Raw genomic sequence first — 16,551 nt, forward strand, 5'->3', positions numbered from 1 at the left:
AGATAAAACCTGTTTAGGAGATGTGAAATCAAGCAAGTTGATCCGTTAATATATAAAAATATTAAATTTAAAAATTAAAAATTAAAAAAACTATGTTCCCTATTTGTTGAACAAACCAAGGCTCAACGACTAGTATTTTGTCAGGGCTATCCTGTATGCAAATTGCAGTTGTGTTATTTTTCTGACTCCGCCCATGTGGCATGTGGTCCCCCTAGTGCATATCTGCCACCTTGTGCAGTGTAGCATATGAGCTTTCGAGCTTTCAAGCCATACTTTTTAGAAGGGTGTGTTTGGAAGGAACCCAATATTTATTCTCATCATGGATTGGGCTAATGCAAGCTTGCATGCAACATTGTAAAGTCCTAGAAGTACTTCATAAAAAATTTGTGTGAGAAAGTTTGTTTATGCCTGGCTTGTCAAAATCTCCTCAATCTCAAGGAATTATATGAATTGAGTGTTCTCATCATGGTAAAAGATAAAAGTAACTTTAAAAGCTGCTGGCCCTTTTCACATGCATATTTTGGTACAAGGATACAATAATGCACTCTCAACTTGATTCTGCCTCCACATGCATGGAGAATTATGACATCAATCTATCTATGCCATGCACCTTCTCAGACAATAGAGATATTCGGATTCACATGCCATGATGACCTTATTTGGTTGTTTGCCAAACACAAAACAATCTAATACACACAAGTATGCACATATATATTTCTTATTTTATACAACCGTATCGTAGTCTAATTTACTCTAAATTAATCTACATCACGGACTCGAATTTGAGTCCATAAAGACGGACTCATTGTCCTGACCAACTGAACATAGATGCATTTTTGTAGATAAGGTAAAGTTACCTTTCTAGACTTTATGATGCCAAATAAATGCGATTCTGTATACAAGAACGATTAAATAGTAAAATATTCAAGAAAATTTGGATATTTTGCTGTTCTTGCTCAAAATTCGTAAGGTTTCACAAACATCTGGTTAGGGATGCAGACAAGAAGGCATTACAGGCTGCCTAAAGGTGGAAGTATGGTATGCCCACTAATGCATAAAGATGGTAGGCTCCTGTCAATATTTTGGCCTAAAAGATGAACGTGCCAATCTGGAAGATGAAAAAAAACCAATAATATGATCAACCCAAAAAGTATGATAATTGCAGAACATGTAACTAGGAAACATGGCTAATTCATAAGCCAACAAACTTAGGTATTTATGATATCACTGTCAGCATCATACGTATGAACACAATCCTCGCAAACTTGTGAACTAATCAGGCAACAAGATAAACAACAAAAGAAAAATGCAGATAGAAACAAAAATTACTCTTGAATTTGTAGCAAAACTAGACATCAAAGAATCAAAAGTCAACATTAGCCACAAATCAGTAAAACTGCTTTTGGTACAGTAGATCAAATAGTAAAAGGGTCCTAGAAGAAAAGTATATAGTTGCTTCAAAATCAAAAGTATTTACCAAAAAATCGGTTTCTTTGTGCAAAGCTTAATGTACATAGGTCACATATATTCAACAACTTCTACCAAGTACGAACATATTTTCCTAGTAGCCATTTCATGCCATCTACAACCTTTCAAAATGATTTATGTAAGGTAAAGAATAAGAAGACCACGGAATTACTGAGATTGAATATGGGGATGCTTGTTCAGTCTATGGTACATGTAATCGTAAGCACGAACCAATCGCTTGCGAAATCTTCCAAGATCTAATCTCACAGTCTGACCATCAAGATAGATCTTCTTTGTGTACTCCCATCCCATTTTGGTTACACTCTTTGGATCTCTAAGAACAGGATCATCTTTATCATACTTGTCATATAAGGAACTCTCTCTAGTAAGAATTTGGTAGCCAATGTATTTTAAGCCAAGCTTCCTTGCAGGTTCCCCATAATATTCCATTGCTGCCCACACAGTTCCAAGGGGAACAACTTGGATAAAAACAGAGCCAGGCTTCATGAATAGAAAATGAGTCATGGCAGCACCGTGAACCCCAATCATCACATCACTAGCATTAAGGGCCCGATAAATCTTTGCCAACTCTGTCGTGGGGTCGGGTCTCAAAACATTCACGTCAAACCCGATTTCCTCAGCCATTTTCACCAATAAATTCTCATTAGTTATGGCTCTTGATCCATTTCGAGATATGATCACCAGTTTAGGCTTCTTCACTTGATCTTCTTGCACTTCATTCTCAATTTCTAGAGGACTTTCAGATGTCAAAGATGCAGAAAGCTTCTCCTGTGCTTCTCGTTCCTCGTCTTGAATTAGACTTTGAATTCGAGGCCAATAAGCTCGGTCTAGAAGATTTCGAAAGTCAACAATGCCCATATTTCCCTCCATCAGTGAAGAATCCACAGTGAGCTCGTCGTGAATTCTCAGGCCAACAGTGACCTCAGGGAAGCAGTGAGTTCTCTTGTCTCCGCTAAAATCTATCGGTGGATAATCTGACAGTTGTGAAAGAATGTCTCCATATTTCGTGACCCACCAATTATGGTAATCAAGCATGACAAATATAACCTTCTTGTTGAAATGCTGGGAAGTAATGTATAATGGCATAATCCCATCATTGAATTCATGATAAACATTACCAGTATAGCCCCCAGTCGAGAAAAACACTGCTGGTACATCATGTTGGACATCACACTGATGGTGCATACCTAGAGTGTCTTTCTTTGCAATGAGCTGCAATTCATCAATGGTGTCCATGACACTTTTTTCCCATTTCCTTGTATACGGTTTGACCTTTTCGTGCTCAAGTTCCTCAGTTTCGCCTTCTTCGTTTTCCTCAACAACACCCGCAACATAATTTTTCAAGCTGCTTCTGTCCTTAGATCTGTAGAGAAATATAGAAGAGGAAGCAGAGTGTGTTCTCACATCCCCTTTCATGACACAAATATCTGAACGAATACTGCTTCTATCACAACATATAGTTCCTGCAGCCACAGAAAGAAATTACAATTAATTTCTATTAAAAAAAAGAAAACACAAATAATCAAAAAGCAATTGAAGATTATGATGGGATTATACTGTTTGATCAAACTCAAAACATATGAGAGAGAGTTTTGATCAAAGCCACAACTTGGCTACTGAGAAAATTGAAGAACATAGGGAAGAAAAGGATATTCAAATTTCAGGCGATAAAGTATTATTTACTTCAATCATAGTATTAGATTTTCCTGCGTTTTCAATATACTTTCTATTCTTCCCCCTTTTTCTTTTTCCTATAACTTTTTCTCTCTCACGAACCAAATGGACAAAAGCGACCCTCTTTAGCAGTATATCTGTACAGATTGAGAAAACTAATAACACAAACAATCTAAAGAGAGAGAGAGGCAGAGTATTAACCATTAGAGATTGAAGAACACAAGGGAATGTTTACATCCATTTCAGCAGCAAGGCCTTCATTTTCTACCATTGTCGAATCTATAAAAACCAAAAGTTCCAGTTATTAATAAGCAGGTAAAGAGGAACCAAAAAAAGAAAAAGGAAAGGCCTTGTCTTTGAGAGAGAAAAACTCACATAAGAGAGAGAAGGTGGTGTTGGTGCTAAAAAGATGAGGGGCCAATATGAAGCTGCAAGAGAGAAAAGAGAGGAAGAGGAGATAGAGAAGCTTGGGACTTGTTCTTTTGTAATAACCAGAGTTTGCAAACTCCATTAGAAAGGTCTGAGACTCTTCATCATCTTCTGTATGCTTTTCACCTTTTCTCCACTGATGATGGCGCTGATAGCGTCCCATGTCCTATGCAAAAAAGCTTTGATCTTTTTTTCTCCCCTGCTTTTCAAAGTAAGCTGGTTTTCAAGTGAACCCAACTAGAGAGAGAGAGTTCCTATGCAAAAGCTTCGATCTTTTTTCTCCCCTGCTTTTCAAAGTAAGCTGGTTTTCAAGTTAACCCAACTAGAGAGAGAGAGAGAGAGAGAGAGGGAGATTTATGGGCTGTTGATGGTCTGGGGACAAAACCCAGATGAGGAAATGGAGAGCAATATACAAATAGAGAGAGTAATATTTTCTGGGATTCCTCTGCTTTCACAGAGAGAGAGAGACAGAGAGAGACAGAGAGATGGAAGATAGGTTTTTGGGGTTTGTTTATTGAGAAGGTGCTGCTTCTTTCCTATAAAGAGAGAATAGTCTAGAGAGAGAGAGAGAGAGGGAGAGAGGGAAATGAGAGGAAAGAGGGAGATGGATGGGTGATGAGTTAGTAAGAAATCAAAAGAGGAGCTGTCAAAGGAGGGGAGGCTGTTCTGGTCCTAAAATTCAGTCAGTTTCTCTCTGCTGAAGGAAGTTGGGTATTTTGATTTTAATAATATTTTAATTTTAATTTTAATTTTGCAGTCAAATGCGTGTAAAGAGAGGGAATTGTGATGCGAACAAAGTCCCTTCTTTCCTCGGTTTGGCTCGTTGCTTTCTCTTTTGGCACCTGTTTCAAATCAGCGCAGCTCATCCCACGCGCCCTTCGGAACACGCGCCTTTGAAAGCTGTGTCCAACTTGGCAAACTGCGGTGCGGATCCGAAAATCAAGATGAGACCTTTTGCTAAGAACACGGTGGTGAATGGATCATGGATTGGCCACTAAGAAAAGAACAGTATTTCGCAGATAACCATTGGCTGCAGCAAACGCAGGAGAATCTGCTATTAGAATAACTTGTAAAAAAAAATCATGCTTTGTTTTTGCTTTGCTTATATTCTTGGTAGCAATTTAATTAGTAATTTTTCTACCTTCCTATTTGTCACTTCAACCCTCTTTAGATTTCCTATGTTTATTCATTATTTTATTTTATTTTTTGGTCCTTTGCTGCTCTTCAATTTGTGTCTTTGGCTTGTTGCTCACTTTTCTTTTTTGAAACCAAGGCGATTAAGAGCACCTCCATCCACAAGGGCTAAGTTTAAAGCAAGAGAGCTGCAACTATTCACGTGAATAGTGCATTTGTGGTTCCACTCATGAGGGCAAAATCTAAGGTAAGTCAAGGGCAAGAAAAAAATATATATATGCAACAAAATATAAAATTGTTATGTATTTATAGGGAAAGTGAATAAAATTGTTATGTATTTATAGGGAAAAATCCATAATTTTTTGGTTTTTTTATAATTGAATTTTTATAATTTTTTGAATTTTTTTGCTTGCTAACGTCAAGATAACATCAGCGCCCTCAGTGAAGCAAAATCTGCCCTTGGACTTGCACAGGTTGGTGGGACCTGGCTTGCCCGGCCGCAAGTGGTGCTCGAGTGCATTGGGCTTGCTAGGGGGCCTTTTGCCCAGTTTGATAGCAGCGCTGGAGCTGCTCTAAGTTACATTATTGAGAGCAAAAGGTAGATAAAAGGCGTTGACAAAGTGAAAGATGATTAGGCGAGCAAATCTACACATAAATTTATTATTTAACATAATAAAGAAAAAAAAAATATCATTAAGAGTAACCAATCAAAAAATTTGCATGTCATTGCAACTCATAATTTGAAATGGCCAAATGACTAAATTAAAGCCGTAAAAAAAATGTTGTAGGACTAATTAAAGTATGGTAGCGGAATACGGTGAATTTTGTAAAAACATTAAATTGTAACAAAATCTCTTTGGTCACCTTTGTTGAGACTTGATATAATAAATATATGTTTTGACATATACATCACCTAAGGTATGATGTCATGATGTATTTGATTTTTTTTATTAATATAACTGCATGATATTTTACATAAAAGTCAAAACCAAGATCAATCTTGACACATTCCATCAATGATGTAATCATAAGCACCAACCAACTGCTTCTTAAACCTTTTGAGGTCCAATCTCACAGTTTGATCTTCAAGATAAATCCTCTTTGCTTGTTCCCATCCTTTTTGGTTCACTCTTGTTGGATCAGCAAGAATGGGATCATTTTTATCATACTTGTCATACAATGAGCTCTCTGTGGCAAGAATTTGGTAGCCAATGCATTTCCAACCAAGTTTTTTTGGCAGGTGCACCATAATATTCCTCTGCTGCCCAAGCAGTTCCAATAGGGATAACTTGGATGAGCACAGAGCCAGGCCTCATGAACAGAAAATGTGTCATGGCAGCACCATGAACTCCAATCATGGCATCACTTGAATTAAGAACCTAATAAATCTTTGCCAACTCTGTCCTTGGATCTGGCCTCAAAACGTTTACTTGAAATCCAATCTGCTCAGCCATTTTCACTATCAAATTCTCATTGGTTATTGCTCTTGATCCATTTCTAGATATGACAACAAGTTTAGGCACTTCATGCACTTTCATCCTGATTTTTAAGGAGCTTTTCTGTTGTGATTTTTGTAGTTCCTCTTCATGAATTAGGCTTTGAATCCTAGGCATGTAAGCTCGATTTAGAAGATCCCGAAAATCGAAAATGCTCTTGTTTCCCTCCATCAGTAAAGAATCCACAGAGAGCTCATTGTGAATTCTCAAACCAACAGTGGCCCTCAGGGAAGCAGTGAGTTCTCATATCTGCACCAAAATCCACCACTTGTTAATGTGACAGATGAGAAATAATGCCACCAGTCATGAAAATGAAGAATCACAAACACAACCCTCTTGCTCAAATGCTGTGAGGTGATGTACAAGGGCAAAATCCCGTCGTTGAATTCATGGTAAACATTTCCCGTATAGCCGGCGGTGGAGAAGAACACGACCAGAACATTATCATCACACTGTGTTGTGTGCTTAGAGTGTCCTTTTTGGCAATGAGATTTAATTCTTTGATGGTGTCCATGGTGGTTTTTTCCCTTTTTTGTGTGTAGGGTTTGATTTTTTTCGTGTTGGAATTGCTCCTCATTTTGCCCTTCTTCATTTTCCTCAATAATGCTTGAAACGTAATTCATGAAGCTGCTTCTATCTACAGATCTGTAGACAAAGATGGAAGAGGAAGCAGAATGTGTTCTTACATCCCCTTTCATGATACAAACATATCCGATCGAAAACTGCCCCTATCACAACGTATAGTTCCTGTGGCACAAAAACAAATTACAATTACCTTTTAAGTAAATTTAGGTTTTAGCCATAAAAAAATTTTCACTTTTGTAAAAAGTCAAAGTTTTTTTAAAAAAGACAGAAAAACCTCTCAACTTTCAAATCAAAGACATGCAAGTGTAAATGATTTTTTAGGAAATCCAAAAATAAATAAGGGCAAATTTGTCAATTTTGGCTTCTTTTACAAAATTTCTCTCTCCTTTGGGTTTTTCCAAAGTCTCTCAAAAATTAATTTAAAAAATACAGATAATTATAATGAATTACTCTTGCATAATTACAATACAGATAATGATTAGTCTAAAAGAAATATATATATATATATATATATATATATAAAATGTGATATTAGGAGAGAGGGTTAAGAGAGTTAACTGAGTTTGCAAACCACACTAAAAAGGAAACAAGATGAATCAATCAATAACTCTAGTTTCAAAATTAACATGTGAGTGTTAGCAAGTCATGTTCACATAGCTGTTAAGCAATTGTTAATTACCAAAGATTAGTCAACGGTTGTTGGGTTAAACGGGAATGGTACGTACGTAGCCTGAGTCTCCAATCAATGCTATAAATAGATTAGTTTTCTTTTTTCTTCCATTTGCAAGTGTGATTAATTGTTGTATGTGTTTATTACCTATCAAAATCAGAATTCTTATTAGCTATTGATCACCCTATTTTTGAGGCTGTCATTGTGGTTCGGTAGCATGGTTCTTTCGTGAATTTCACTAAGTAGAACTAAACCTACCATCCTCATTTAGTACATGACCAAGAAATTTCACCCAAAAAAAAAAGAAGGCCAAAGATGAGCATGGTTTTTTTTTTGGGAGTTTCACTAAAACACCCAAAATGGGGGTTGAAATTATAAAAAAACCTCAAGCACTATTTAAACATATAAACACACCCAAAACCCATCATTACACACACTCAAAACCCATTTATAAACACACCCAAAAAGTTGACTTTGGGGTTGATTTTGGGTGTGTTTCTATGTTTAAATAGTGTTTGAGTTTTTTTATAAATACATGTCTAGATTTGGTTTATTTATAAATTTGTATTTTTTTTTCCTTCTTCCGTTATTAAAATGTCCAAAGGCCGGAGGAAGGAAGATTCAAAAGCCTCCAAAAAAAAGGCCAAAGATGAATACGCCTCAATCTCCCATGCCACACGGCTAGTTGACCGGGGTAGGTGGAACGCCGCGCAGCCTTCAACAGTTGAGGATCATCAAATCTCAACCAAGCTTACTGAAAATCAGTTCGCAACAAAACCCTTTACAAAAAGAAAACTGCTTTTGAAACATGAAAATTGAATAATAACAACAAAGTCATGGAAGAAATTATTCACATGCATTGTATTTACAAAATAAGTTATCCTTTTCAACTAATGCTTAATGTCTAAACCTCATATGTTCACCAATTTCTACCAAGTAGATACATTATACATACAATACAAATCTCCCTAGTCAACATTTTATGCCATCTACAACTTCCAAAATGACTAAGGCAAGGTAAAGAATGACTAAAGTTCATGGAAAAAAAAACACGTGAAATGAATGAAATGACTGTGACTTGGAAATGCTGATTCATATCCTATCAATGGTGTAATTATAAGCACCAACCAACTGCTTCCTAAATCTTCTGAGGTGTAGTCTCACAGTTTGATCTTCAAGATAAACCTTCTTTGTGTATTCCCATCCTTTTTTAGTAACACTTCTTGGGTTTGTCACAACAGGATCATCTTTGCTATACTTGCCATACAATGAGCTCTCTGTGGTGAGAATTTTGTAGCCAATGTATTCTAAGCCAAGCTTTCTTGCAGGTTCCCCATAATATGCCTCCGCTGCCCATGCAGTTCCGAGAGGGATGACTTGGATGAACACAGAGCCAGGCCTCATGAACAGAAAATGAGCCATGGCAGCACCATGAACTCCAATCATGACATCACTAGAATTAAGAGCCCAATAAATCTTTGCCAACTCTGTCGAAGATTCGGGTCTCAAAACTTGAACTCGAAACCCAATTTTCTCTGCCATTTTAGCCAGCAAATTCTCATTGGTTATTGCCCTTGATCCGTTCCTAGATATGATAACCAGTTTAGGCCTCTTCAGTGAATGTTCATGCACTTTTCTCTTGATTCGTAAGGAGCTTTTCGACGTGGGAGACACCGAAACAGAAAGCTTCTGATTTGCTTCTTGTTCGCGAATCAGACTTCTAACTCGAGGCCTGTAAGCACGGTCTAGAAGATTGCGAAAGTCTAATATGCTCTTGTCTCCGTCCATCAATGAAGAATCCACAGTGAGCTCATTATGAATTCTCATACCAACAATGGCTTCAGGGAAGCAATGAGTTCTCTTATCTGCACTAAAATCTATTACTGGATAATCCGACAGATGTGAAATAATATCTCCATATTTCATGAGCCACCATTTATGAAAGTCAAGAATCACAAACACAACCTTCTTGCTCAAATGCTGGGAAGTAATGTACAACGGTAAAATGCCATCGTTGAATTCATGATAAACATTACCAGTATATCCTCCAGTTGAGAAAAACACTGCTGGAACATCATGCTGGACATCACACTGATGTTTCATGCCTGGACTTTCTTTCTTTGCAATGAGGTCTAATTCTGTGACACTGTCCATGGTGCTTGTTTCCCATTTCCGAGTATATGGTTTGATCTTTTCCTGTTGAAGTTCTTCCCGGTTTTCATGTTCCTCAAGGAGGCCCCAAAGATAATTTGCGAAACTACTTTTGTCTCTGGACCTGTAGACAAAGATAGAAGATGAAGGAGATTGTGTTCTTACATCCCCTTTCATGATACAAATATCTGACCGGAAACTGCTTCTGTCACAAGATATAGTTCCTGCACCCGCAACATATCTTATGGAAGTTAGAGGGAGTAAAAAAGGTATGTATGTGATTAAATTACTGAATTGATTTTAAATTTTATGCGTATTATTATTAAACTTATTTAGTTCAAAAGGGGATCGTTGACATTGTTCACTCTTAGATTGACAAAATAAAGATTTGAAAACACAAATGGATCTCTTGAATAATAGTATACAGTAGGGATATCAATCTTAGAATGCCCTAATTCAATTCGAATTTCTGTACATGTGTATATATATTATCAAACGAGCCCTAAGCTTTTTCAGGATGCGAAAGATTTTTAGTTATGTATTTTCAAGATTTAGAAATATAGCCACTTGAGGCCCTCGCAAACCTCCCTCCTTCGATGTCGTTCGAACCAGTTGGAGTAATTATGATGACGTGACGGCCCCTTAACCCATACCAAGCAAATGGTTGCGGTCAAAGTTCAACTCCAATGTATTTGATAATAAATATTTTATTAATTTGAAGTTAATATAATAGACAAATTATTATGTGGTTAACTTGCAGGATGCACTTGGGGATTGAGGTCGTTATTACTTTCACTTCAACACTCTAGCAACTTGAGGATATAAAATTCTTGACGGCTGAACTTGAGCTGAATTTATTCTCTAATTAGATTAAATTAGGTTTCTTTTCCTCAATAATTAAATTAGGTTCGTGTCGTCACTCAATTAATTATCATGTAGGGTTGAGTTTGAATTGACCCCTCACCATGCCCGACCTCCAAGCCTAGTTTATAATAATGGGATCATATGATTCCTCGAGTTTATTTCATTCTATTAGGCTTATTACTAATAATAGTGACACGTTCGCAACTAACACAATCTCTTGACCTGTTAATGGCAAGCATATTTGGGTAAATAATTATTTTATGTTTTTACCTTACTATAACACTTGTTTTTTATTTTGGGTACTGGTACCAAATGGAGCATAATCGAGTGTTACCATACGGTCCATGCAAATCAAATATCAACCCCTTCAGCAGTATATAGTAAAACTGTTTCATGAAATTTTATAACGTAACAACTAGGTAAACACGCAATCTAAAGAAAAGCGATATGGAGAAGTAGAGTATTTGTACTATACCGTTAGAGATTGAAGAACCCAAGGGAGCATTTGCCACCATATCAGCAGCAAGGCCTTCATTTTCGACTTCTGGAGAATCTAAAATAACCAAAATGCACACACATTTAATTTTATGCGGTAAAAGAATTAGAGCATTCGACTCCAAACCTTTCCTAATGTGGTGTGACTTGAGCCAAACACAACATATATTGTGTGACGTGAGAGCAATAAAACAATTAGAGCATCCAACGTAAAACAAAGAAAACATGTAAGACAATATGTTCAACATACAGAAAATTAGAGATGAAACAAAGAAGACATCAAAACAATAATATGGGAAACTAGAGGAGCAAAAAAAACACTTACATAATGAGAAAGTGGCGTCAGAGTAAAAAAGATGAGGGGCTAATATGAAGCTGCAAGAGAGAAGAGAGAGTAAGAGGAAAGAGAGAAGCTTGGGCCTTGTTCTTTTGTAGTAACCAGAATTTGCACACTCCGTTATAAAGGCCTGACGCTCTTCATCTTCTTCTGTACCCACTTCACCCTTTTTCCTCTGCTGATATCTCTGATAGTATACCATTTTTTATGCAAAAAAAAAAAAAAGGCTTTGATCTCTTCTTTTTTTTCCTTGTTTTATGCTTATCTCTTCAGCTGAACTGGGCTGGTTTTCAAGTATACTTAACCCAACCAGAGAGAGAGAGAGAGAGAGAGAGAGATGGCAAATGATGAAGTTGGTTTGCGTTTATGGAGAAGCTGCTTCTTCATATAGCTCTTGTTTCAACCTCTAGAAGAGAGAGAGAGAGAGAGAGAGAGAGAGAATTAATCGAAAAGGGGCGCTGTCAAAGAAAGGCTAATTCAGGGGAGTGCTTTCTATTTTCAGTCGCATGGATGGAGAATATATAATATAAAATAAAATAAGGGTGTATATGCAAGATGTTGTTAGTCTAATCATTTTGCAGGTTTGTTCTAATTTTAGTGAAACCTTGGTATTGTTGGATCCCATACCAGAAATTAAAATATTATTAGAAAAAATAATTTACAAATTTATAAATAAACTCAATTCTAAACATGTATTTATAAAAAAAAACCTAAACACTATTTAAACATAGAAATACACCCAAAATCAACCCCAAAATCAACAATTGTATATTTTTTGGGTGTGTTTATAAATGGGTTTTGAGTGTATGTAATGATGGGTTTTTGGTGTGTTTATAAAGTGTTTTGGGTGTTGTGTTTTTTTATAATTTCAGCCCCCATTTTGGGTGTTGGGTTTTGTTTTAGTTGAACAGTATTTTCTGCGCAAACCAAATATCTGGACAAATAACGATTCCAAAGTTGTGTGCTTGAGAATGGGCATTACATAATAGATTGACTCTGGCTTGGTAGTCTTTAATTAAGGAAACCATGACGCAATTTTGAATTATTATCTTGTTCCAACGTTGATGAATTAGATGCTTCAGAATTAACAATACACTAATGATAAAGGTAAAATTTTAATGATGTCATGTTGAGAGCATCCAAACATTAGAAAATGGAATAGATAATTTTTTGTCACCCCACCTATGCTGATTGATTTTACGTTGAATGTTCTAATTCTAACATGGTATCATTGTAGAGCATGTGATTCACATGTCAGGCTCAATGACATGTGATTTCACGGTAGAGTACCTACCTCGCTCCCGGAAATAGATTTCCCTTATATGCAAGATTTCCAATTGTGGCCTTTCCAATTTCTATTTGTCTTATTTTCATATCAAAATTAAAGGGAGCATATTTAATAAAATTTTACCTCAAAATCATATCCAAATCTTCAAACATATATACAATTTCTTAGTAATACCTTTACCGTGCTTGGGGATTGTTAGTCGTTGATATATGTGGACCAATTCATACATAGCTTGAGTGGTCCATGGTGCAAAGGGGATCGATTGTCAACTATACATATGTGACTTTTAAGAAAGGTGAATTTCTGGAGTCACATATAAGTTAGGATAACTTATTTTGTTCGATTCTTATTCAAGCACAGATATATATATATATATATATATATTCATTCCCTGTTTCGTTCATGATTAACATGATGACTGATGAGATTAAATTAGTCAAGAAGCACTAGCAAAACAAAACAAATTAGTGGAACACTAAAACGATGTATTTGAATTAGATGTCTTTCTTTCAATGAGTGTAGTAGAACTAGAGCATTAATATTGACGTGTTTGTTTCAAACACAAGTTTTTGGACCAACCAGAGATGTCCTCCTGTTTCTTATCTCTAAACCGTCACAACTCCTTGACAAGACATAATTAATGGAGTTGAAACTTTGCAGTACATAATTTGTGAACCAAAAAAAAAAAGTAAATTTAGGTTTTAGCAACAAAAAAAAAATTTCACTTTTGGAAAACAACCAAAACTTTTTCAAAAAAGACAGAAAAACCTCTCAATTTTCAAATCAAAGACATGCAAATGTAAAGGATTCCTTAGGAAATCCAAATATAAATAAGGGCAATTTTGTCCATTTTGGCTTCTTTTACAAAATTTCTCTCTCCTTTGTGTTTTTCCAAAGTCTCCCAAAAAATTAATAGCGATATGTGATTTTATTTTATGTAGGGCCTGAATAAAAAAAAAATTCCCCATATATGCATTGCATTTGCAGTCTATATATAAGATAAGAATGAATAACTGGATTCGCAAAACCAAAATATAAAAACTCCAATAATTTATACATTTTGCATCTTAAAGAACAATAGAAGACAACATTTAAAATAAAAGAACAATTTTTTTTTTCTTTCTAAAGGTTCCGTTTAAAGTTTCGCCCTTAATTAAGCCTCTAATTTAATCAAGCCGCCCTGTGGTGGATTTATCATCCACAGAGAAACAAGCTTAAGCTTGAATTTAATCAAGCCACCCTGTTTGGACTAATCTAGTCCAAACGCATCATTTTGTTTGTTGTTTTTTAAAAATATATTTGATAGGTAGTCTTTCAACTTGACGTTAATTTTTTGTTTCTTTGGGAATTTAGAAATCTTGGTCTCAATAAAATAATATATAGTGATCTTTGGTGGCTATGGCGGTTTTGATTTGGTGTTTTCCATCCTGAAGCGCGTATGAAACTTGTTCAACCAGCATGCATGCGTTGGAAATTAGTTTCACTAAAACACCCAAAAGTGAAATTATAAAAAAACTCGTTATTTGACCTTAATGCTTGATACCATATTTTTTTAGCTATTTTCCAAAAAATCATCACTATAAGAAATAACTTCCAAATTAAATATCTATTTTGTGGACCCCATTTAGATGTCTTGATAACTTCTAAATTATCTATTTTTTTATTTTTATTTTTTATAAAGTGATATATAAATAAAGACTTTAAAAATATGCTGATAATTGAAACACAATGTGACATGAACAGATCCTTTAAATAAGTTTATTTCAAAAATCTCTCGATAGGAAAATAGTATATATATATATATATATATGTCAAGATCGGAGGACACACACAAAACTACAAATTTATACACACATTTTCAACCTTTAGATTAAACAAATTTAATGGCTAAGCATTATTGTATTCTTCAATTTTGTTTCCTCGTCTCTTTGCCTCTTTGCTGTATTCCTTTCCTCCTCCTTTCTCCCAACAATTGCTTCTTCTCTATATTATTGGTGGTTTATTCATTTACCCTTTGGTTGAATTTGTTCTCAAAATAAACAATATATAAATAAATAAATAAAAACACTTCTCAGCATTGAGCTGGAGGAGGAGGATGCCATGGATTTCTTTTTTCATATGGCTTCGGTTCACCACAAAGCTTCCTAATCATTAACAAGGCTCTATAACATAATCCCATTTCTTACTTTCATTCCTCCTATTTCTTTATATATTCTTAAAAAGACTCAATGAACCTAAGGAATTCGAATTGCTTTGGTCTTTTTGTAGATACCTAGGCTTTAAAAAATTCTAGCAACTGTAATATAACTTTTTTCGACATAAAAAAAAAAGAAAAGAAAAGAAAAATTAAATTGAAGATGTCATCCTTCTTGAAAGCCATAATAGAAAGAAGACTTTATCTCTGGATAAGAAAAGTCAGTAAAACTTGATGTAAATTTGGGTAATAGCTACATCAGTAGATTGAGACTTTCTCAAATGATTTATAATTAGCTAGCTTTTTTTTGGCAAGTTAAAAGAAAAAAGGGGTATGAATACTCATCCTTTGAAGAAAGAAATCCATGATGTTCATTGTCTTCCTCCAGCTTACATGGAAATGACAAGCGTTTTGCTTTATATATTTATTTTGATAACACATTAAACCAAAGGTTTCTTTCTGGTTTGAAATTTGTGAGGAGAGAGAATGAGTTATTTTCAAGGCATATTAATTATATGCTTGAGAGGGAACTGATTGCTTTTCAAATGCAATCTTAACCATTGAAACTGATTTAATCTAAAGGTTGAAAATGTGTGTATAAATGTGTGTCTCCTGATCCTGACCCTATATATATATATATATATATATATATATACATATATAATCTCCTTTTATTAAAAGATCTCTTAAATAAATTTTATTTGAGGAATACCCTTTAAGGTACCTTACAAATTTTTTTTCTAACGATCCAAACCATCTATTTTTTTAATATTGTAACTTTTGCTAATACTTGTCACGTATGAAACATGTGAAGTTTTCTAGTAGTGAAGAAAACTTTTGCTAGAAAGTTGTTTTTTTTTTGGTAACAACTAGAAAGTTGTTCGATATCAAATATTGTAGTCTCAAAACAACCAATTGGAGAAGTTTTTTCAAAAATAATGCAAGTCAGTCCTGATCCTTCTACGCTTCAACTTCTGTGTTTGTTTTATAAGCATGCCCCAACTCCCATTTGGATGACGTTTCAACTACTCATATTCGTTTCCTATTTGACTCCTTTCCGCCATTCAAGACCTTCCATCCATTAGAACAAGGTCAGATAATTTTTTATTTATCGAAAAGGGAAAGCGTTTCAGTTGAAAAATTCCTCAAACAAGTTTATTAAGTTTTTCTTGATCCACGGGATTGTAGATTTTGCTAATCACAACCACATGTCTTAATGATTTCCGATTTTGATAACTTTTTGCAAGGATGATCTTTGAATAATGACTTAAAATAGACGATTTGGATTGTTGAATTAAAATTTGTATCGGACCATACAATATGTCTCTCAAATAAAATTATTTTAAAATTACTGAATGGAAAGAGAAGATATTTATATATATCATGATAATTTTGCTTCTTCAATCAAATATGGCTTTGTTTTGTGGTCTCTTTCACGCCATGTTGATTGATAATTCAATCTGCAAAGCAAATAGCATGCCTCTCCTGAAAATAAAAATAAAAATAAAAAAATAAAAAACCCAAAAACTAAAACATCATGCAATCAATGCAAGATAAGGAATTCAAATTAGATAGGCTCTGATTTTTTTTTTTCATTGCTATTTTCAGATGTACTCGGTGCAATGCAGCCACCATGATGTCATGCACTTTTTTTATCACTAAACTAACACAAATTAATGTGAATGCAAATGTGCAACCAAATATATTTATAGGGGTGGTTGTGATTCGGTAAATGCAAATTTTTGC

General features: G+C 35.0%; 2 protein-coding genes and 1 pseudogene across 2 annotated transcripts; all 3 read right to left on the reverse strand.

Moving 5' to 3' along the window:
- Positions 1-1,470: 1,470 nt before the first annotated feature.
- LOC103342409 (xylan glycosyltransferase MUCI21-like) lies at positions 1,471-4,287 on the reverse strand. Its single transcript, XM_008246031.2, has 3 exons — positions 3,538-4,287; positions 3,364-3,441; positions 1,471-2,951 (listed from the first exon to the last, which is right to left on the reverse strand). The coding sequence occupies exons 1-3, from the start codon at positions 3,752-3,754 to the stop codon at positions 1,636-1,638; spliced, it is 1,611 nt and encodes a 536-aa protein (XP_008244253.2). The 5' UTR covers positions 3,755-4,287; the 3' UTR covers positions 1,471-1,635.
- A 1,432-nt stretch (positions 4,288-5,719) lies between these two features.
- Positions 5,720-6,750, reverse strand: LOC103342448 (xylan glycosyltransferase MUCI21 pseudogene; annotated as a pseudogene).
- A 1,565-nt stretch (positions 6,751-8,315) lies between these two features.
- On the reverse strand, positions 8,316-11,757 carry LOC103342450 (xylan glycosyltransferase MUCI21-like). The gene is made up of 3 exons (XM_008246076.3): positions 11,312-11,757; positions 10,967-11,044; positions 8,316-9,851 (listed from the first exon to the last, which is right to left on the reverse strand). The coding sequence occupies exons 1-3, from the start codon at positions 11,523-11,525 to the stop codon at positions 8,569-8,571; spliced, it is 1,575 nt and encodes a 524-aa protein (XP_008244298.3). The 5' UTR covers positions 11,526-11,757; the 3' UTR covers positions 8,316-8,568.
- Between the last annotated feature and the right edge of the window lie 4,794 nt (positions 11,758-16,551).

This window comes from Prunus mume, linkage group LG8 (genome assembly GCF_029339155.1).
Source record: "Prunus mume cultivar Tortuosa linkage group LG8, ASM2933915v1, whole genome shotgun sequence".
NCBI classification, from domain to species: domain Eukaryota; kingdom Viridiplantae; phylum Streptophyta; class Magnoliopsida; order Rosales; family Rosaceae; genus Prunus; species Prunus mume.